General features: G+C 33.9%; 1 protein-coding gene and 1 pseudogene across 1 annotated transcript; both read left to right on the forward strand.

The window, feature by feature from the left end:
* The first annotated feature begins 1,712 nt into the window (after positions 1 to 1,712).
* On the forward strand, positions 1,713 to 6,130 carry LOC108866437 (annotated as a pseudogene).
* Positions 6,131 to 14,298: 8,168 nt separating this feature from the next.
* On the forward strand, positions 14,299 to 16,351 carry LOC103952966 (transcription factor MYB86-like). Its single transcript, XM_018648866.2, has 3 exons — positions 14,299 to 14,795; positions 14,903 to 15,032; positions 15,192 to 16,351. Exons 1-3 carry the CDS (start codon positions 14,663 to 14,665, stop codon positions 16,039 to 16,041), a joined length of 1,113 nt encoding a protein of 370 aa, XP_018504382.2. The 5' UTR covers positions 14,299 to 14,662; the 3' UTR covers positions 16,042 to 16,351.
* Positions 16,352 to 23,024: the final 6,673 nt, after the last annotated feature.

The following is a 23,024-nucleotide window of genomic DNA, read 5'->3' on the forward strand; positions in this document are numbered from 1 at the left end:
ATTTTCTGTCACATCACAACTTAATGTCAATTTAAGTGTTAACATTATAAAATATTGTGTCAAAAACCCGAAGTGACAGAAAATCTGTAGAGAATCTCACTTTAAGAAAGCCCCCTTAGGCCATCTCCAACCGAAGGGTCCAGAGGGCCAGAAGGCCGAAAATAGCCCGAAAATCGTCTCCAATCGAGGGCTAGGCCAGAGGGCTGTGGAATTTGAGAGGGCCCCATGGAATTGGAGAGGGCTAGAGGGCTGGAGGGCTGGCTGCATGCAGTCAGCCAGCTCGGGGCTGACTAGAAAATAGAGCATTCATGTCGGTTATAACCAACAGGATTGCTTAAAAAAAAATTTTGAATACAATGGTTAGTCAGCTAGCCGTTGTATTCAATTTTTTTTTTTTTTTTAATTCTTAAAAAAATTAATTTTTTTTCCCTATAAATACCTAAACCATTCATTAAATTTAAGTTCTAATTTTTTTAGTTTTTTGGGCCAGTTATCGTTGTAGTTTTTTAATTTAAGTTGTTGGATTTGAATTTAAGTTGTTGTAGTTTTTAAATTTAAATAATAAATTATGTTTGGCCCTCGGTTAGAGACGATTTTTCGTGATAGGGCTAAAACGAGCCCTATGGCCTTTTGGCCCTCGATTGGAGACGGAGACAAATATGACCCTGTACTGTTCATTAAAATATTAATATCTTGAAAAATCTTGGAGAGCCAGAGAGCCAAAACAAGCCTTCTGACCAGCTATCGGTTGGAGATGACCTTAGCATTTCTCATGTTCTCTATTGAAAAAGCTAATCTTCTTGATTCGTATTCCTTTTTAATATTCAGAAGTTGGTAAACTCATGGATGCACTTTATATATTCACCTGCTCGATCATTCAAATTTTCACCTGGATGTATCATGTTTAACTACTCATTGTACTTTTTATAGACAAAAAGCATATTCAACTACCTTACTCATAGTATGCACCATAGACAAAATTTTCTTTTCCTTGGCGTTAGTGAGATTGCATGACCACCTGAGGATTATCAATTTTGTCATAAATTAGAAACCTCTTTTGCACACATAGAAATAGCATCCTCACTTAGTTGCTTTAATACTACATAATATTTAGTGCTGGTGTTTTGGTTGTTAGATTTGATTTCCTAAACATTTAGACTTTCTATTTTTATCTTAATCATTTATTTTCAGAGGTAGATTGTCTGCCTTTCCATTTCCATGCTTTCCTCATGCCCTCCTGTGATGTGTGGTCATGGTTAAGCCACGTCAACATTTTATATTAATTTTTTATAGAAATAATAAAACAAAAAGTAAACTTTTGACGTGACTTAATCATGACCATACAAATAAAAAAACATAAAAAAAGTATGAAAATAGGAGGACAGACAATTCACCTTCTTTATTTTCATACCACATGTGAACGTTGGTTTAAGAGAGTGTGTGTTTAATTTGCTCCATAGGAATAAGTGTCATTTCCTTTTCTTTCTCATGACTTTACATAAATAAAGATGAAATGACAATTAACCTGTCAGATAAAAAGAAGCCTTACCATGTATAAGAGAGATGGTTACTTGCCTATTCCGAGTAACCTATCCCATAATCTCTGTTTTTTTTTTTTTTTTTTAACGTAAGAAAAAATATTTTTATTTTTATTTTTCTCATCATGTAAGAAAAACGAATATAAAAGATAATAGTAAACCTGAACTAGTGACATGAAGTTTCTATCCCAGACGAGTGGGGAAACAGAGGATGTGAAGTGGACTGGGAATATAAGGTAGATGATGTTGGGGACTATCATGGTGACGCCGTAGCCACAAGAGGACGAGGACTTGCCGACTTTTGTAATTAAGGTCAAGGTGGTACAATTAGCAAAACAGTACACTCTACCAATATATTGCCGCCAGCCGCCACGAGAGAGAGATAAATTAAGAGATCCACAACCGCAAGAGAGAGATATCATGTCGGAAGTATATACAGGCCCTCATCCTCATGATACACAGAAGATAAATGGATGATGACCATTTACACGCTTGCATTTGCATATATCTTTATCTTTTATATGTGGAGTCCAACTGTCCCTAATCATATCGCAATCTCTTGGTACGTGGTAGTGGAAATCTTTACATACCGACCGACGCTTTCTTACGCTCAAAATGCTAGGTGAATTTTGAAGAAAGTTAAGATTTTACGCAGAAAATGTATGGTGAATTTTGAAGAAAGGGTTAATACTATAAAATTAATTGGCAATATAATAAGTAGTTCAAATTATATATAAGTTCTTGCAATGCTTCTCTTTTTATTGATGTGAGACTATTTCACCTTCACATCCTCACACAACTCTCATGTGTGGCAAATTTTCAAACTAAATACGTGGACAATACAAATTGGACGACGTGGAGCACGTATGGTCTTTGGACTTCACATGGACCAACTTGCTTGTATATCATGAAGAAAATTAGGTTTCTATCATAAAACCAATTAATAATATAGAAAATAACTCAACTGACATATAAACCCCCTTGACATGTTTCTCTTGTTAACAATATGTGACTCTTTAACCTTCACATCTTTATAAATTTCACTTGCATTTATTAGTGTAAGTAGCAACACATACGTATACACAAATTTCTCACACGTACAAGTGCTGTGCACATATACCCTACTCGAAATAGACAGGACCTACACTGTACGGTTTCATTTCACATACACCACTTGCATGCATTCACAAGTATTTTTCTTTCTACCCAATCTATAAAATTTTGAAGTCATGTCACGCGCAACATACCAAAAAATGAAGTCTTGTCAGTTGTCATACATGAATGGTTCCACGATCTATAATTGTCGTCGCCCACAATTTTATTTTTTTTCAGGCTTTTTGTGACGGTGATTGTTTCTCTCTTGAGCCTATAATGTATGATTTATATTCCATTGTGTAGCCTTTTCTTCACTCGTACTCTTAGGTCTTAACGGATTCAACGTCCGACTTTAAAACTCGTCTAATTACATATCTATTACTTTTAGGCCACTGCACCCTCTCAAAATATATAATTTGGATTGATTTCTTTTGATCAGTGAATTTTTTTTTTCTTTCATTTGTTAATTGACAGAAGGACCAGTTGGTATGAGGTTAGGCAGCCATGGCAAGGGAAGAGAGGAGTGAGGTTGTAAAACGTCATTAAAGTTGAAGGTTGGTGAAGGATCTCATAGGGGCACTTCCCAGCTTCTTGCATACATCGAGAAATTTGAACGGAGAAGATGATGAACAACGAACGGTCAGCGCAAGAGGATCCTCATCCTTGTGAAAAACAGAGAAATTTTTCATTGTGATCAGAAAACGGGTGGTACAACATTTGTTTTTATATAAGTGATGAGAAATTTTATTTTTTAAGCTATTAACTTTTTAACACACATATCCTATCATTTGCATAGTGACACGAAGTATATCATCATGTGTTCCGATCACACTAAAAAATCTCTCGTGAAAAACATATTAAATTGACTTTTTAAACACACGATTAAATTGCGAACCTTGAACGGCTAGATTTGAATGCCTTGACCCAAAAAGAATATGCAGAGGATCCTCATCATTGTGAAAAATGATTATCGCCACCACATAAATCTTATTAATTTTGCTTTATTAGTTCTAGATGCTCTTATTAGATCCACCATGTGCATAGAATCACTAGCTAATGACTTGTGTTCCCTCTTTCTTGGGACTGGATGGACCAGATGATTTAACTTGGGTCTTAATTGGAACAACTTTAAAATAGTTAAGTCACCACTTAAATCCTCAATTGGGCACAAAACATGCGTGAGAAGAGCTGAGCTAAATACTTAACTGAAATGGGAAAAGGAAAGAATCTAGAGAACTTCAAATAGGGGAAGTGAGGAAAGAAGATTAGATCAACTAGCCTCATAATTAATTTAATTCATTTGGTTTCTAATTTTTAAATGTTTGATCATGAATTTTAAAAAGAAACTCACACTTTTCTGTATTTATATAAACAAATAAAAAATTAAGAGGTGAATGATTCTCCATATCTTTGCAAAAACAGAAAACGCAAAAATCAAAATGCTTCTAATTATTATTTCCATAAGTAAACATGTTTTAAGTTTATAGCTAAGTACTGGCTTGATTATATGGAAATGGGATCAAGCCATCTTCAATCGAAAGGGTTAAACAAATCGTCATCTAGAATTATAGCCCTACAAGTAATTATTTTTAAATGAACAGTGTTAGGTCATACTCATATACCATCTCCAATTGAAGGGGCTAAATATAGCCCCCTTAGTAATTTATTAGTTTTAAGTTTATGCTTTAAATTTATCAGTTAATTTATTTAAATTATCGTTATATGTTTTCAAACATAGTCATTAAATTTGAATCAACTATTGGAGCAAAGGAACTGAGCCCCAAAAAATGGGCTAATAGGGGGCTACACTTGGCTAGCCCGATACCCATTTGGGAAAATAATGACCTATTGAGCTCCACAAAATTATAGTACATCCATCCATTAGAGATGAGTTTTTGGACAAATCAAACCATTTTTTTTTTGTTTTAAGACCTTTAACCCTATCCATTGAAAATGACCTTAGCCAACTTATACTGACTAATATAATAACCTTAGGCTAAGTTTGGTATTGCCTTTTTCACCAAAAACTGTTTCACTTTAAAGTTAAACAGTAAAAAAATGTTTGGTAAATCTAAAATATACTAGCTATTTTAAAAACAATGGCCACCAGATAACAGCTTTTAAAAGTAGTCTATAGGTTGCTTTTAAAAGCTGCTTTAATAAAAAGTGGAGTTGAGCCTTTAAGATATTTTTAATTCATGGAATAAGCTTATGAATTTTAAACAATGTCATTATATATCCTTCTAGACATTGCATTTACATTGTTTTTCATACTCATAACATTTTAAAAAATACAGTTTATCAAATGTTCAACTGCTTTATTTTACATCTGATTATTCTTAAAGCACAACAGAAGTAATTTATTTAAAAAGTACAGTAATTTCAAACTAGTCCTTAATTAATTTGGTCAATGTAAAAAAAAGCTTTTTAGCCAAAATCGTCCCTGAGATTTGCATAACACATAACTTTGATCCCTGAGATTTAAAATCAATAGAAATTGTCCATGAGATTGTCCACCATCCATATTTTTGGTCATTCTGTTATAAAGCTCTGTTAAGTTAAGGGTATTTTTGTAAAATCAAATTCTTCACTTTTTTTTTTCACCATTTTTCTCTCATTTCTCTTATAAAAGCTAGGATTTTACTTTCCGATTCCCTAAAATTTCCCGAGAAAACTGTCCTTGATTTTCTCGTCGACTACTCGTTCTTGTCCATCTAGCAGCCAGCCGGAATCATCGGATTCTGCCACTGACTGGAATTGCTACCATCCCAAATGAAGCTCTACAAATCCTCTTACTACTTAGTCTCCCATAAATTTGACAATACCCCATAAAGCAGTGACCTTGTTCTGTACACCGGCAACAACAATGCCGATGAACCCCCTATTTCTTCAACCAGAAGAAACGAAACGAAAGCTTAGAGCTCGATCTACACGCAGTTTCAGAAGAAACCCATGTCCTCCAAACTTTGCATTTCGCGAGTACTACTACATAATGCTCAGAAAAATCATCGTGGGCAAGAAGCACGTGAAGATTTCGTACAAATTTTTCGTCCCCGAAGCCGACATCAATGGCGGGACAATCGTGGATTCTGGATCGACCATCAAGTTCATGGAGAAGCCGATTTTCGAAGTTGTGGCGCAAGGGTTTGAATCACAAATGGCAAATTACACGATTACACGAGAGCAAAGGACTTGGAAACCAAAACGGGATTGAGACCCTATTTCAATATTTCGAAAGAGGAAAAATTGGAGTTTCCGGAATTGGTTTTCCGATTCAAAGGGGGTGCTAAGATGGAGATTCCATTGACAATTACTTTTCACTGGTTTCGTGCTCGGGGGTTGTATGCTTGACGATTGTTAGTGATGGGGTTATCGGTCCAGAGAGTAATGGTGGACCTGCCATTATTTTGGGGAATTATCAGGGGCAGAAAGTAATGCTGGACTTGACCCTTTTGCGCAAAAAGCTCAAATGGCTCATGGAGGACTCAATCGAATAACCCAAAAACGTCGATAACAACAACGGAAGCGTTAGGCTAAGGGTGGAAATTGAAGAGCTTTATATGTTGTGGAAGTAGAGGGTTGAGGAAAGGAAGCCCTTTCAGTATGTTGTCGAGTGCGAGCATTGGAGGGACTTGGTGTTGTGTGTTGAAGAAGGGGTTTTGATTCCGAGGCCATAGACTGAGCTCATTGTTGATTTGGTGGGGATGTGGTTTTGGGGAATGAAAGGTTGAGGAAGGGTTGTGGGCTGATTTTACAAAAGTACCCTCAATTTAACGAAGCTTTTTAACGGAATGACCAAAATTATGGATGGTGGACAATCTCATGGACCATTTCTATTGATTTTAAATCTCAAAGACCAAAGTTTTGTGTTATGCAAATCTTAGAGACCAAAGTTATGTGTTATGCGAATCTCAAAAATCATTTTGGCTAAAAAGCCTTTAAAGAATGTTTAAAAGAGAGGAATCTGTCAATTATGTGACGGTCCTATATCAAGAGTTTTTTTCTACACAAGCTATCCATCACCGTCCTCTTTAAAAATCTGTGGGGACCCAAATGAAGGGAGAAATTTCTTATGGTACGGAAGTATACTAAATCGATTTTAAAAGTTGGCCTAATAAAATTAAAATAAACTGAAGTACAGTCCAATTAAGGGTTGCTTTGATTAATTTCTTCTTTTTGACTCTTTCGTTGGACTTAAGTGTTGCTTTAATTAAACCAGTAGTTGGGCAGCTGCTATTGTCTTAATACAGATTAAGGGAAATTAGTTAATATCGAAAGATTTTAAACAGGTTGTGCTGAAATAGTCTTAAGTGGCTGTGCTGGTCTAGAAATTTTTGGAGTATGAAAAGACCAAAAGACCTTTATTTGGAAATCGTTATATTGCCCTTCACTCTCGTTTTAGAGCTCGTTTGAAAGTATATCTAAAATGATTAAAAAGTGTTTTTTAGGAAATGTTTATGGAACCAATCCTTAGTAAAAATGGGCTCGGTTGGAAGTGCATTTGAAATGACTTAAATCGTCTTTTATAGAAATGTATTTTGAACAAATTCTTAGTAAAGTGCAAGTAAGTCCTAAAAAAACATTTGAAGTGCTTTTGTAAGAAGCACCAATTACGTACTTCTTGTAAGTACCCAAATATATATATATATATATATACACACACATACATATATTCTCTAAAAATGCTTTCAGTCATTTTAAAAATACTTTCAAACGACTCCTTACTCTCTACTCCCTCTTTTCTCTCTAGCTCTCTGGATGCTTCTCCTAGATCTCACAAAATTGAATATGAATGTTAATCTCATTCATTCATGTGATTTGTTGATTTATGAATCGCATGATAGTGGACTAGGGGTTGAACATGGATTTGATTCGTCGAACAAGGAAGCTACCTACGATCTGACCCAAAGAAATGCCTCTCGTTCATTGATTTCTATATTTTAATTTGCTCCATTTTCTGTGGCCATCGGGAGCAGCAGATTCAGACCCATTGTGAATCCCATTTTGCTTCACTCTCTTTTTTTCTCACTTGGGTTTTCAATCTAATTGCTTCTATTAGATCTCACATAATTGTTTCGTAGGTTTGTTCTCCATATAGGCACATTCCACCAATCTACCAGAGTTCATCTCAGGAAAAATGGATCACTCGGACATACCAAGGAAGCTCCACCTCTATGAGTCCAAGCATGTCATCCGACGAGTTCCTGAGCTTCGCCGTCTCTCCAATATCGTGGCTGTGAAATACAAACAATATTTTTTTTATAAGCACAATATTAACCATATTGTGAACACATAGACATAGACGCACTAGTGGAGCCAATGCGGGGGCATTGGCATTTCTTGACCCCAATAGGTTTGTAAATTTATCCTCGTGACATTTTTTTTGACCCCTATAGCTGCAGAGTAACAGCAGATGAAATATTGGGCATTGGAATATTATATATCAGTAGCTACGGATAAAATATTATTGAAAATCCATAATTTTCCATTAGTTAATTCCAAATTCCATTGGGCATTGGACATAATTTTCCATCACTTCATTAACTTAATTTCATTAGCCATTCCAAATTCTATTGGGCATTGGACATAATTTTCCATTACTTCATTAACTTAATTTCATTAGCCAAGCCTCAAACATTGAAGACTAAAAGAGCCGAATTAGGTTTTTTTTTTTTTTTTTTTTGGCTTGTAGTTTTGGTTGAGTCATTGATTGTTAATTTGATCAAACTTATATTATGTGGTTGAGTTAGTTCTTCTTGCTCAATTTATCCAAATATGGAGCCCACACTTCTTGAAGTTGAACTTAAAAATTATATCGTTGACATGTGTTGGCATAGTGAATTTTCTGTGTTGAAATGAATTAGTAGTCTTGCACAAAAGTTGGTGGAGACAAAGAGGGATAGACAGTATTCCTTGGTGTACTTGTTAGTGAAATTAGCAATAATTTTACCTGTTGCGACTGCTTCTGTTGAAAAAGCTTTTTCAGTGATGCCTATTGTGAAGAATCCACATCGTAAATAGGATGAGTGATGAATGGTTGAATGATAGATTGATTGTATACATTTAGAATTTATGTATTTGATTCTATGACAATGATGTTGTGATACAACGTTTCTAAAATATAAGAACACGTCGTAGAGAATTATAAATTAATAGAAGTATGATCAACTTTTAAAAACTATTTTTTAACCACATCGTTGTAAATACCTGACTCCGCCATTACATAGACGACATGTCAAACGCATATTGATAACTATAACGACATATTGACAATATTCATTACCATTATCAACAACATCGTGCACATAGATAGCACACTCACGTATAATATTTACATCATCTCAATCTCAGTACAATATCCGCACTATCTCAACGTTATCAATATTTTAACAATATTATCCCAAAACAATATATTGAGATGTTGTATGTGCTACTTTATATATATATATATATATATATATATATAAAGGGGTAACTTAGACATTTTATCCTGTCAAGATGATGTAGATATTGTAGTTGGTGTCTATATTTGTGTTTCAGCTAAACACTTCTGAAATTAGTTTATAATAGCCAATTTCCTTAATATTGAACAAAGATTGAAAAGCAATCCATCACCCCACAGATCAAAATACAAATCTATCTACCTTTACGTCTTGATATAAAATATAGAATATAGTATATGCATGAATTTAGCCAACATATATACTAGTTAAGTTGGCTAGAATAATGTGCTTAAGTTTGAATTTCTTTTCCCTTAATTTAAATGAACATTTTATCGTTTGTGAAAAAATAAATATAAAATATTGTACTAAAAAATAACTAGTTTATATGTTGGAGAATAAAGTCCCACATCTAGAGTATGACAAAATACAATACAACTTATATATGGGAATTCCATCTCTAAAATAATCGAGGTCTTTTATGATAATATCAGTGACGTTGGTGGTGGATCGTGTTGGGCCTACAAAGTTAATCATGATTTCAGAGCATGCTATTCTCTCACACGTTCTAGGCTGAGTTATTGGGTTTAAGCATGCTACTAGAAGTTGGGCTTTCGAAAAAGATGTGCTAGCCCCAACTTAAGGCTATTGAAGACTGGGCCTTCAAAAAGATTAGCGTTGGCTCCAAAGAGTGAATACCGACCTACGTACGTACCCACCTGACTCTCGAAAATATTGGTGTTAGCTCAGGTATCCGATATAATGACTTGACCGTTCTCGATGTGAGACTTGGTTTCCCTTGAGACCTTGTGTGGGGTCACTCGTGAGGGGCATGTTGGAGAATAGAATCCTACATTGCATATGACAAATTACAATACAACTGATAAATATGGGATATTTCATCCCTATAATATCATTGAGACTTTTTATAATAAAATCTAATATCAAGTAATAGATGATCAAGTTGAGATAATATCAATAATTTTGATGGTGGACCGTGTTGGGCTAATAAATAGCAGTATATAAGATAACAAACAAATTATTTTTCTTTGAAAGATGATTAAATGTATAACAAATATCATACAACCTCATCTTTGTCTATAATTAGGTCCACAATTCTGATATATATCACAAATTTTATGCCATGCCTGTTCAAATTTTACAGAAAGTTTAGCAAGAAATTGATTTATGAGCTAATATGAGAACGAGAAACAATTGGGTGGCACTAAAATTTTACCTTTTAATTGGTATTTAAACTAATCGACAGGAAAAAAAAAAAAGTCTTACACTGTAACACGTGAATTGATAATCAACGCATAAATTATGTCGTTTAATTATACTATTCAATTTCCACACGACTTTGCTCAAATAAAATGCAATACACGAACGCAAAAAGATATTCATGCACACCGTCAACCATGTTGAGAGAAAGTAAAATAAAATTCTTCACGTTACAGTCTGCTGTACAGCCATATGATTAATTTCGCGACCAACATTTTCACAATGGATTTTGAGATTTGGATCTTCCAATAGGATACGGTTGAAAAGATACTTTTTCTTTTAACAAAGGTTGAAAATATACTTTAAAAACCTTGAAAAGAGGAAAATTAAGGAGAAGTCAAAGCTCAAAAGTTAAATTTACATCATGGGTGTCGCAAAAATATTTCCCACGCAGGTAGTGTTTACTAATTAATTATTCTAGTTAAACTGAATCATCAAAACTGGAGGGAATTGACTAATCCTCTATTTGTTTTCCTAATCTTTGCATATTAGTTTCAAATCAATAATTAAGAAATTCTTTTATTTCTAAACAGCCTGTGTCATTATATTCCATGTGATTATACTCATCTACTTAGCGATAATATGGTGTTTGCTTTCAAATCCTAACAAGCTATTTTTCACGTGTCATACAAGATCTTTATGGCCCCAAAAAGATCATTTCCCAACTTTTTTTAATTACTATTATTAAAGGGAGGGAGGAAGTTCGAAACTATTACAATTATTCAGATGAGGGATGAGTTTCGAACTACGGAATGCATAGATGAAAACTTAATATCCTATCTACTAGAATATTGGACAATATGTTCATTTCTCACCCTTAGTATTACTTAAACCTCATCTCAAATGCATAAAGTATTCTAAAACGGGTAATGCTAGGGAAACCATTTATTTAAATCATATTTTGTAAATCATATAACATGGTTGTTAATGATTAAATTATTTCTTAAGTATTAATTAATGTGCTTTTTTTTTATTGATGACGTACACATAATTTGCAAATTTATTCTACAAAGTTAGTTTACTTAGTATTCCTCTTCTAAAACAAACAATTTGCTATATTCAATCCAATTGGCAATTATGCTCTTTACAAGCTTTTTTTCTTGTTTTCCTTTTTCAGGACAGCGCGTGCTCTTAATCTTGATTTGTTTACAAGCAATAAAAACTATTAGACGGTATATTAAGGCGAATGTCACATTCATCTAGAACGAGGCACATTAAGTTAAAGAGAAAAGCGATTCACCAAAATGTTTGGAAAGATTTGTTTACAGATTAACAGTATAACACACACGGATTGGAGGCTTGGGGCTGTAGCATGATCACTGGCCTACAAAACGACAATAGATGGTAGGGAAATAAGTGTACAAATTGATCGCATTTCTGTGTGTCTAGCTGGCTGTGTAGTTTTCAAGATTATATGGCGTTTATATCCTCATACGTGTAACTGTCGGTCATGGAAACGTCTATCAGAGCCTCCAATCATTGAGATCTCAGGAAAGGGATCATCGTCGAATCTTTTTTTCGAAAATTCGAAAAATTACGTAATCATATTCATTTATCGTACATCGTGATGTTAAAAATTATTTAAAATTTAAAATTTAAAATTACATATAAATAGTACCTAACGAAAATTAACAACACGATATACAATAAACAAACACGATTACTGGATCTCCCAAATTCCCAAGAAAAGAATCCGTCGAGGCTCCTTTTCCGAGATTTCATTTAAGTTGAAGTTTAAATACAATGTGCGCAACTCGGACGGTAACTGATTATATGTGAACACGTGGCTGCCATCCGGTGGATCTGTCCCCTCCATTAGTTGATCAAAAGCTTTCATTATGTTAATACATCATGGGATATTTGATAGTTCATTCTTTTTAAGCTAAGTGGGTAGTGGGATTAGGGCAACTTCTCTTCTTTTAAATTCACGAAAACTAATAGCAAGGGGGAGTACTTCTTGTGGCTTTCACTTATTTTGTTTGATCTTATTTATGAAACATTGATTAAGCAAGTTCATTAATCATTTTACCCCACAAAAACCCATATCTATTTCTCAATTATATGTGCTTGGGATCAAGGAGAGAACTTATCTGTCAATTCATAAGATAACTAGTAGAAATCTTGGTACACCAAGTCTCATAATATAAGTGGTTGAATTTTTTTTTTAAGTATCCAACTACTTGTATTATAACATTTGGTGTACCAGACCATGTTTCCAGCACACTAAAAATCTCTCGATAACTAGGAGTTTAGAGGGAAAAAAATCTAAATCAATGTTTGTCATTGTAATTTGGCCATTCATAGCATTACTTTACATTTTTTTCATACATTCATTGTGGGTTGGTTACTCGTGAGAATGAATTTAACTTGTGAACATTTGAAGCCTTTATCAAAACGAGTATTTTTACGCAAAGGAATTTGTGATTCCTATCGGAACTTTATTAGCCAAAACAAATAAATAAAACTATTTGAACCATATCCATTGTGTATCACATTATGTGAGGGGCAAGAATGATAGGAGTAATAGCTAGGGTTTAGATTTTAAGAGCTTGTAGTTTACTTGGTTAGCGATTAGAGTTGTAGTTTAGTTGGCTAGAAGTATTCACAGCATGAATAAGCCTTCTAAGGATCTTGAGATTGTTTACATCTCCCTCAATATTACTTGTATCAATAATAAATAAATAAATAAACATGGTGACATACAAGCTAAAAGTAATACTTACTTAAAAAGCTGGATTCTATCTTTATTGATTCATGCTTAAATTATAATAGGACGTACGTAAAACGTAACCATGAACATTAGTCAAAATCAAAAGTAAAAGAAAAAAAAATGCTCTTAAACAATCAATAAACAACAAGATGTGCAAGCATATTGTTCTGTTCTCTACGATCTTTAGGTTGTTTCGTACACTTTTTTTTGTTTTCCAAAAGATAGTGTCGTACACTAAAGATGGAAGCTTGCGACTGGCGTCAGCTCCAAAAGGAAGGAGGAGAAAAATATAAAGGAAAAGAAGAAAAAGAAAGGGAGAAAGGGGAAAAGGTTCGTTGTTTGTTCTTTCGTTTTTTTCTTTATGGAATCTTTTGTTCTTTATTTTCATGTTGTTGTGAAAAATACGTAGCTACCGTTAAGATTTTTCTAGTCCGACTTATGTAATAATTTGTTCTTTATAATATATAGTCAAATATATACACAAATAATGGAACCCACAATTGATACTCTAGTACTGTCGGCTAACTTTATATTTATCCTGTAAATATTTAGACAGAGACACTTGAGTCAATATAATTTTCGTGTAATGCTGCTTGGTGGTAGTTCGATAAGATTAATTATTTTGATGTATATTTCGATTTTGTCTGCAAATACAGCGTACTGTGTACAGTAGCTGGCAAGCATGGCTCAAATATTATTTTTATGCAGATTGGTCAATATGAATGTGTTCCAAATTGAGCAACAAGTGAAAAAAAATACATTTGAGTTCCCTTCTGAAGAAATTATTAATCGACTTGTAATCCTTGTATTTCTATGTAGAAGTCTACTGATTCTTTTGATTCAAATGGGTAAAATCATAATACCCAAAAAATGTCAGGATTAAGTTAACTGGCAAGAGCAATATATATCTCTCCTTCCACTCGAACTCCAATATCTTTTCGTAGTTAAGTACACACATGGTAGGTGAGACTAATTAAGTACAATATTATGGATTGTTATACTAAACGTGTATACATATATAAATACATATGTGTGTATGTATGTATGTGTGTGTGTGTGTGTGTGTATTTGCACATGCTCAATTAAATTAAGGTCCAAAAGGTCTTCTATTTGTGCAAGCAAACACAAAATTAAAGGGCAAACCCTTTTGAGTTTATGAGGTTTTAAACCAAAGCAGCTTTTTTTTTATATATTTTTATGAGTCTTATACATGTAACTGTATTTTTCACTCATTTATGTCACCTTTTCCCCCCACAATTTCTAAAGATAGAGATATCTTAAAATCCAATCCAGTCCAATGCAAAAGCAGCAGCACCAGATTTGCGTAAAACCCACTTGATTGCTTCAACTCTCTCTCTTCTCTCTCTCTCTTCTCTCTCTATGACTTGAGTTCTAAGTATGATAAATCCCACTTTTCTTTAAATCATAAGAAATTACTCTTAATTTTTCTCTCTTATAACATATATATAGAGAGAAAGAGAGAGGCATATACAGACAGACATATATTCTCAAACCCCATGTCCGGGTTGTTGCTGTGATCTGCAGCTAACCTGCTAGCGGCTTACTATTTTACAGATTTTCATCAACAAACACGAAAAATGGGACGCAATTCGTGTTGTTTGAAGCAGAAGTTAAGGAAAGGCCTCTGGTCACCAGAAGAAGATGAGAAGCTCTTCAACTACATCACTCAATTTGGTGTTGGCTGCTGGAGCTCAGTCCCAAAGCTTGCTGGTAATTCGACAACTCACTTCAAACTTTGCATTACGAGAATTCAGTTTCAAACATATTATCAAGAATTTGAACCCCTTTTTTTTTTTCCTTTTTTGTGTTTTCATCAGGTTTGCAGAGGTGTGGGAAGAGTTGCAGGTTGAGATGGATAAACTATTTGAGGCCTGATTTGAAGAGAGGAATGTTCTCACAACAGGAAGAGGATCTCATTCTTAGTCTTCACGAAGTTATAGGCAACCGGTAATGCTTTTAGCCACCTCATTCTGTGCCACTGCTATCCGTGCCTATTGTCAATTTTTCTTGTCCCGTCGATATTGAGCAAATACCATCATCAAAATTTTAAAATCCTGAAATGGTGAAAATAATTGTCTATGTAACTGAATTGTGAATTTTCATCAGGTGGGCTCAAATTGCCGCACAATTGCCAGGAAGAACAGACAATGAGATAAAGAACTTTTGGAATTCATGTTTGAAGAAGAAGCTAATGAAGCAAGGAATTGACCCAACTACTCACAAGCCACTAACTGAAGAAGAGCAGAAAGAAGCGAACAACATTGATTGTTCAGAACTAAACGAGTCTTTGCCAATGCCAGAGCTTCCAACTATGCCAATAACCATGGCTTCCCAAGGCCCAACATTTCTTCTCAATGATTCAAATTACTATGATGGAAACGGAGGAGTCCTCAACAATCCACAAGCCTCAAGAGCCTTTGATTCTCTATCTTATTTCGAGTTTCAACCCGGTTTTGAGTCATCAGCCTACAATTCAGATCTTGTTGCCGCTCAATACCACCATACCAACATTAGACCTTATGAGTCAAGCTCAAATTTTGGGTTTACTTCAATGCCAAGTTTGGCAAATTCGGACCATGGAAGCATGTCCGGCACAGATTTTTCGGACAATTCAGCTCCAAGACTCGGCTCATTTTTCATGAATGAGGTTAAGGAAAGCTCGAGCAATAGCTCGAACGTCGGCAGCTATACAGCAGGGTGTCATATGAGCAGCAACAACGTAATTGAAAATGCGGCTTTTCCATGGGAAACAGATAACAAACTAGACTCCTTGTTTCAGTTTCATTTCAATGGGATAAAGTCTGAGGAAATTATCAAACCCAATAGTTCTTGGCAACAACAAGGGCAGCTTGTTCATCACCATGCTCAAAATTCAGTAGAATTCAGTAGCTATCCGTTGACGTCGTTGTCAGAAGATCTAACTGGTGCAAATTTTGATGTTTTCCAGAATATTTGAAAATATTGTAAATTCATTTTAATTTTTTGGGGTTTTAAAAAAATTCACATAGATCTTGATAGCAACAGGGGAATTCCTACTGCTGAAAAAAAGGGTTTGAGATATTGAGGATTTTTTTCACTTTTTTTTTTTTTTTACAAGTTTGTTAAATTGTAATTTGCAGAATATTCTGTAATCTGTATTTTTCTGTCTTCTGTTTTTTCAGAAAAAGTTTGAAATAAGATGATCATGAGTGTAATTAGTTCTTTTTGTGGTCCTAATCTTTCCTTGTTGATTAACTAATTATCATTAGAGCTTGTATTTTCATGTCCGTCTTTTTCCTGCTTACCACAAAAGTGCTTTTCGAGCGGCCAAAGTATCGTTCTGCACCAAACAGCTGCAATCTAATTCTGATTTTATATTATTAACCCATGACCAAACGATAGTTCATTTTTTATGCTAACCTGTATGAACCGGACGTGCATGTATAATATACATATACAAATACAAATATGTAAGTATATATACATACACATATTTATATAATGTGTGTATGAAATTAATTCAATGTAGGTGTATGTGGGGTTGGATTGAGAGTGTGATATATTTCTTGAAACGCTGGAAAGAGTTTTAAGAAGATTAGGCTAGCTGGGCCCTATATATATATAATATATACACGTCAGGGATGCTGATTTTCTTGCAAGAATATGTGCGGGCTCCAGAACCATCATGCATTCAGTCGCATCCCTCCAAAAGGTTAAAATTGGCTGGCCTCTCTTGCATTATTGGAGAGACATTGAGCATACGTATTAACCGTAAACCACCGCGTAATGTTACAGATGCATTATGCAATGAATGTGTTTTAAGTATACTCTTAAGATATTAATTTGTCATCACGTATACTTTAAAACATGAGCTAGCGACGATGCTGCAATATTGCTGCAAATTTTTTTGCACTTAGGTCTTGTGAGTAATGCAAAACGGTCTAAATTGTTTAAAGACTTAAAATAACGCGTTGTATCAAATAACAGATAAATGATAAACTAAGAAGGTGAATAACATATGCACGTAGCATTTTTTAAATCACATATTAAACGTGCTATAGATATAGTGGGAAGCCTTCATAAAGGGCACTGAATGCCATTCAGCCCCGGCCATGACTTCAAAACTCGTGCATATGCATGGAGCCCATGCATATATAAGGGCTAATTTTGACTTTGAAAAGCTGAGGACCAATGCCTGGTCCAAAATACCATGTAGAATATCGCTTTCTCAATAATTCTCTAGTTTTCCCTATCATTTTTGTAGGTACAAAAGATACCTTAACCCTAAAAATCTTATCCGGCAATATATAGGCCATTCCATTACAAGTACGAACTCAAATCATATGGCCAACGGTGGGTCATGAAAAATGATCACAGAAAGCTATCAATCTGCTCTTCATGAAGTAGCCAAGAAGTTTGAGTTCTTGCATTTTTGCTTGTGATCCGATCTGTTAGTGTTTGGTGTTTCTCTTTTGATTACACTAGAAGGTTTTGAAATTTGAACCGTAAACCTAGTCTACTCCAGGTTTTGAAATTTGAACCGTAAACCTAGTCTACTCCTATCAAACACTATATTTGCCCTTACCACTAGGTTAACTTGAGTGTAGTGTTTAACTACTCATGTTTAACCAATCTTCCCCACTAAAAACTATATGGAAGGAAAACGAATTGAGAGGCATTGAGGATCAATAATGTACACAGGACCATATGTATATAGTGCTGTGTTACCTAACAGGTGTACTAGTCCTGCCCATAATTTAAAACATGCAAAGAAAAATCACCCTCATTGTGGTGACAGTTTTGATACAACCTAAACATCAGTTATCATTAATTAAATATTCTCTTCCCTTTTCTTTCCTTTTCCGTTTTCACAATCCATGAGAATAGCTAGGCTTCAGTTGCTTGCTTCTTACTCCTGATCTAAGCATCTAAGAGCATAATCACCAAGTCCAAACATTAATGAATTGTTACGTCAGTGACCATCAAATCAAATCAAAACGAACTTAAGAATGGTATAATTAGGAATTAGTAAAATCTCCCCTTACTTTTTTTTTGAAATACATATAAACATGTACATGCACAAAAATCTTGTAATTCAAGCCGTTAAAAGTATTTATTTTTGTATTTGTTGTACTTGTTCTTATCATTTCTCTCGTTCCTTCTTATATAGATATATATATATATATATATATATATATATATATATATTATATCTGCATGCAAGCAAAAATAAAAGCTCAAGTGACCGACATCACTGTAGATATAGTAAAAAAGAATATGAATGCATGCATGAACCCAAAGAAAAGAAATGGTCTCCCTATTATACTTTTTCTCTTCAAGTAAAGATGAAAAGGGTTAAAATTCAAAGATATCAAGTACTACTGATTGATTATGTTGTGTACAGCTACTTGATCTTTCGGTCAAACAAAGATTTGTTTCATGTGAATTTTGACATGTATGCTTTAGCTAATGATCCCTTTGAGACCAAATATTACTACGAACGGCACCGACAAGGTGGCTGCCGGCTTTTTGCGTAGAGTAATTGAGTCAATGCCACATGTTACACATTCATCAGGTGCGTTTGATTTCTCTACTGAGCAACAACAAAAACACAATTAGGTCAAGGGTTTGAGCTTTTCTACTTTATTGGTCTGTTTTGGCACAAATTATGATGCCTCCAGCTACTTCGACATTTTTGAGGAACAATCTTTGAATTTGGTACACAAAATCTTTGGAAAATCTAAAAATGTAATTTGCTGTCGAGGCGAGTCTGGCCAGTTATGCATACAGCAAAGATGTAGCAGATATTCACTTTCTGATCGAGCTCAAATTTTCCCACATGTATGTATATATATGGCAGAGATTTATCAGGCATTCTTGCTTATAATTAAGCTCCATATTAGTTAAATAATGCATTTTTATAATAGTTTATGGTTTAATAATGGATGGATGTATGGAAATATGAAGATAAGAATGGTTTGTTGGACTGTGATCTTAGGCACAATAAATGGGCAAAACTATTGTGTGGTAATCAAACATGGCCAAGTAGTATATCCAGTTCACTCATATTAATTATAATATATGAGTTGATGATTAATATTGAACTTGTGATTATGCATGACTTGATTAATTGTAACCTGTGATTATGCATGAATACTTTTCAATACTTAAAACCCAATAACCATATTAATTGTAACTCGTGGTTATATATGTTACAATACGTAAACCCTAGTATAACCATATTAATATTGTAACCCGTAATTATACATAAATTGATTAATTGTAGCGTTATAATATATAAACACTTATGAATTCACTAATTTTATTATAGATGAACTGATTATACCACGTGATATGTTCTAGTACCATATATATAAAGGAAAACTAATGAAAAAATTTTTATAACTCTAAATTTTAACAAAAAATAAATATTTATTAACTTTATTTAATAGTAAGAACATAAGAGAAAGTGAGAAAAAAATAAAAATAAAAAAGGGAGTTTTAACGAAAAGTCCGCGATATTGTTCACTTTAACGAAAAACCATATTTTTACACTAAAAAGTCAATCCTGGTACTATTCACTCTACCTTTTATTTTATCTTGATCATTAAAACTCCAAATTTTCGTATCTTTTTCATTAGTTTTCTAATAAAAAAACCTTAACTAAAAGCACGTGAGCACACCAACCCCTTTACTTCTCTCTCCCCGTCGTCTCCAACATTTGCTGCACACCATCAGAGGAAATTACAGCCAGCTTGAAAACGAACGCGAAAAGCAAACAATGACTGGGCAATTAAGTCCTATGGTGTTTGCTGCTGAATCATGATCCATCTTTTTCTCCTTGTGTGGTTTCCACTATTTATGTCGTTGCTGTGTCTTGTTTTCCATCACAAATAAAGTAAAAAGTGGAACAAGTTAAAGTGCAAGAGATTTATATAAAGGAGGATGGGAATCTGCATCTTCATATCTGCAAATATATTGGAATATTATAATTTAGTTATGATCATTTTGCAAATATATTGGAATCCACAAATGTCGGTTGTTTTGCAAGAAATTGATAATTTAGTTGTTCTTGTCTGTGTTTTGGAGGAGGTAAAAATAAGTGAAAAGGTTTGGGAATTTCAATAGTTAACAAAATTAAAAATAGCTCCTTATGACGGTATTTATGAAACTAAACCAAGAAATAAATATTTTTTATGAAACTGTTCCAATTATTATATACTATTTATGAAATTGGACAAAAACTTGACACTATTTATAAAACATGACCAAGAACTAGGCACTACATATGAAAGTAGATCAAGAACTAGGTACTATTTATAAAACTCGACCAAGAATGAGACATTATTTATGAAACTATACCAATTTCTATACATTATTTATGAAATAGAACCCAATAACTAGACACTATTTATGAAAATGAACCAAGAATTAGACACTATTTATAAATTAGGACCAATAAATAGTGTAGTACCGTTCAGTTTAATAAATAGTTTTCAGTTTCATAAATAGTGAAGTATTTTAAGTTTCATAAACATTATAGTACTGTTCAGGTGAGGATCCCGCGCATCAATTTTTTTTTAAATTAAAATTGTGTTATTTTCATTAAAATTTAAGTTTTTTTGTCCTCTTTATTAAAATTTAAAGGTTTTTCATTAAGATTTAAGTTTTTTTTTTTTTATTAAATAAAGTTATAGCATGATTTTTTGTTGAAATAAACTTAGCTCAAATCTTTTTCTTGAAAGCTCCCTGTATATAAACTACCAACCCAAAAACATAAACTAATTATACAAGATAAAGTCTCAACTACTTTTCAAATGCTAACATGAGGTTAATTGCTACTTAAACCTCTTATGGCACTGAATAATTATTGAACTTTTCAGATTACGGTGGCGAATTTGTTGGAGGGTATGAATTAACCAGCTCAGGCAGCATTTCCTTTTTTTTTTTTTTTTTTTTTTTTTTTTGTGGAAAAATTGTATAGGCATGCTGTTGGAGACTGCAATTTCAAAGGCTACATAATTTGCAGTTTGGCTCATCAGTAATAGTAATTATGATAGGATTAAGAATAAACTTAATAAATTAGAACATAAAGTGCTTATTGCTTAATTCTAAAGCTTCATCATGTTCATAAATAGCTTCTCATCAAAGATAATTAAGCTAAAATTAATCTCTTCCGAGAGTCATCAGAGAAAGTGGTGGTTTGATGTCTCAATTGGTTGCCATTTTCATGGTTTGAATTGAGGAGCAACTAAGGACACGCTTAATGATTGTCTGCTCTCTTCTCCGCAATAAGGTGGGTTAGAAATACGAAATTAGAATAGCTGTCCCTCTCAGTTTGAATAATTCGGGTTTTGTGGCATATATATGGCTTGGTTTAGACTTTAGAGAAGGTAGGTAGGTACAAGACTGGAACTGCAACTAGAATTTCACTTTAATTTGGTTAGTTCGAATCAATTAGAAGCCCAAAAAGTGCAGCTAAAAACCTCATAAGCTAGCATTGATCTTTTGCCTAACTACTACAGAATTTGAACCTCAAAGCTTCTTATACTAGAGAAGCTTATGAACTCTTAACATTCGGAAAAGAAGTACACTACTAGTTCATATAGAGACTAAACGGGATCGAAAACGAAGAAGTGGGTTATTTATTAGCCAAGCACTCTTCTTACAGCTAGATCCAATCTCTTGGTCTCTGTAGAAAGGAAAAAGAATTTCACGTTCTTCCCTTTGGGAAGGGAGGATTAGGAAAGTCCTATTGATTGTTGTTTTTCTCTCTAATTTCGCAATTGATTTTATAAATTTTCAATTGCTAAAGAACCCATCTACCTCCTTTGGGTCATATCCTTCAGAACCATTCTACTTTTGCTGGGCTGATTTGTAGCTAAAAAAAAAAGAGAAGGATTGGGAAAAAAACGATGAGAATTTGGAAGGTGGGTTTTGCTGGGTTTCTTGTTGCTGCCTTTGTGGTGGGGTTTGGTTCAGGGGAGTAGACAAAGAAGAAGACGGGAGAGAAAGGGAGGGATTTGGTGCGAGGGGGGGGGGGGGGGGGGGGGGGCGCGGCGGAGAGATGTGGGGAACAAAAGAGATATCAGTTTTTTTTTTAATTTTATTTTAAGTTTGATTCTCCAATCCGACATAATACCAAACATAATATAAATAATACGATCATTAGTTTAATATTGCATCAAACACCTGATTAATTTAGTCAGTATTATCCGATAACTATTTATCTTATCCGACAAAAATAATCAGTAGAATTCGGGCTGCCAAACGAGACCTTATATTTTGTGCCACCATTTTAAGGTCACTATTTGATCATCTAAAATGTGCCAAAGACGCGGCTTGTTATATAAAGCTGAAACAAAAATACGAATAATCCAACAACTACCAAATTATATGATTTAGCTGATTTTGGCATAAATACTTATAAGAGAAGGAAAAAGCTAAACAGTTCTGATCGTTGACACTCTATAACTAGAATTCTTATTTTTCTATAGGGTGGAGCTATCCGCACATCTATTTTTACTTCTCATACACCTCTTTCAATTTTCAACAGTCAAATCAAATGAATAGAAAAAGATCAATAGACAAAAATTAACAAATGTGTGGAGAAGTAAAAAATGGTGTATGAATAACACTCCCCTTTCCTATAACAAGGGCATCATCATCAATGTCGAAAGTTTGTCCAATGGATAGTCTAATGTACTCGTTTTGCCACTTAGTACTCTGGTCTAATGAAATTCCCCTTCACTCGTAAGAGGTCTTGTATTCAATTCTCGTCAAAAATGAATTTAAACCACATTATTGCTAGCCTATTGTGAGGCGTAGCTACTCCCCCACCCCTTTAGTATAGATAATATCGTTTGTAAAAAATAAAAATAAACAATGTGCCCGTTTTATTTTTTTTTTTTTTTTTTGGGGCCAGTGTTGGATTATACATTAGCTCTTGCTCCCTTTGGA

This window comes from the organism of the source record quoted next, unplaced genomic scaffold (assembly GCF_019419815.1).
Source record: "Pyrus x bretschneideri cultivar Hongxiangsu unplaced genomic scaffold, Pyrus_bretschneideri_v1 Contig27, whole genome shotgun sequence".
NCBI classification, from domain to species: domain Eukaryota; kingdom Viridiplantae; phylum Streptophyta; class Magnoliopsida; order Rosales; family Rosaceae; genus Pyrus; species Pyrus x bretschneideri.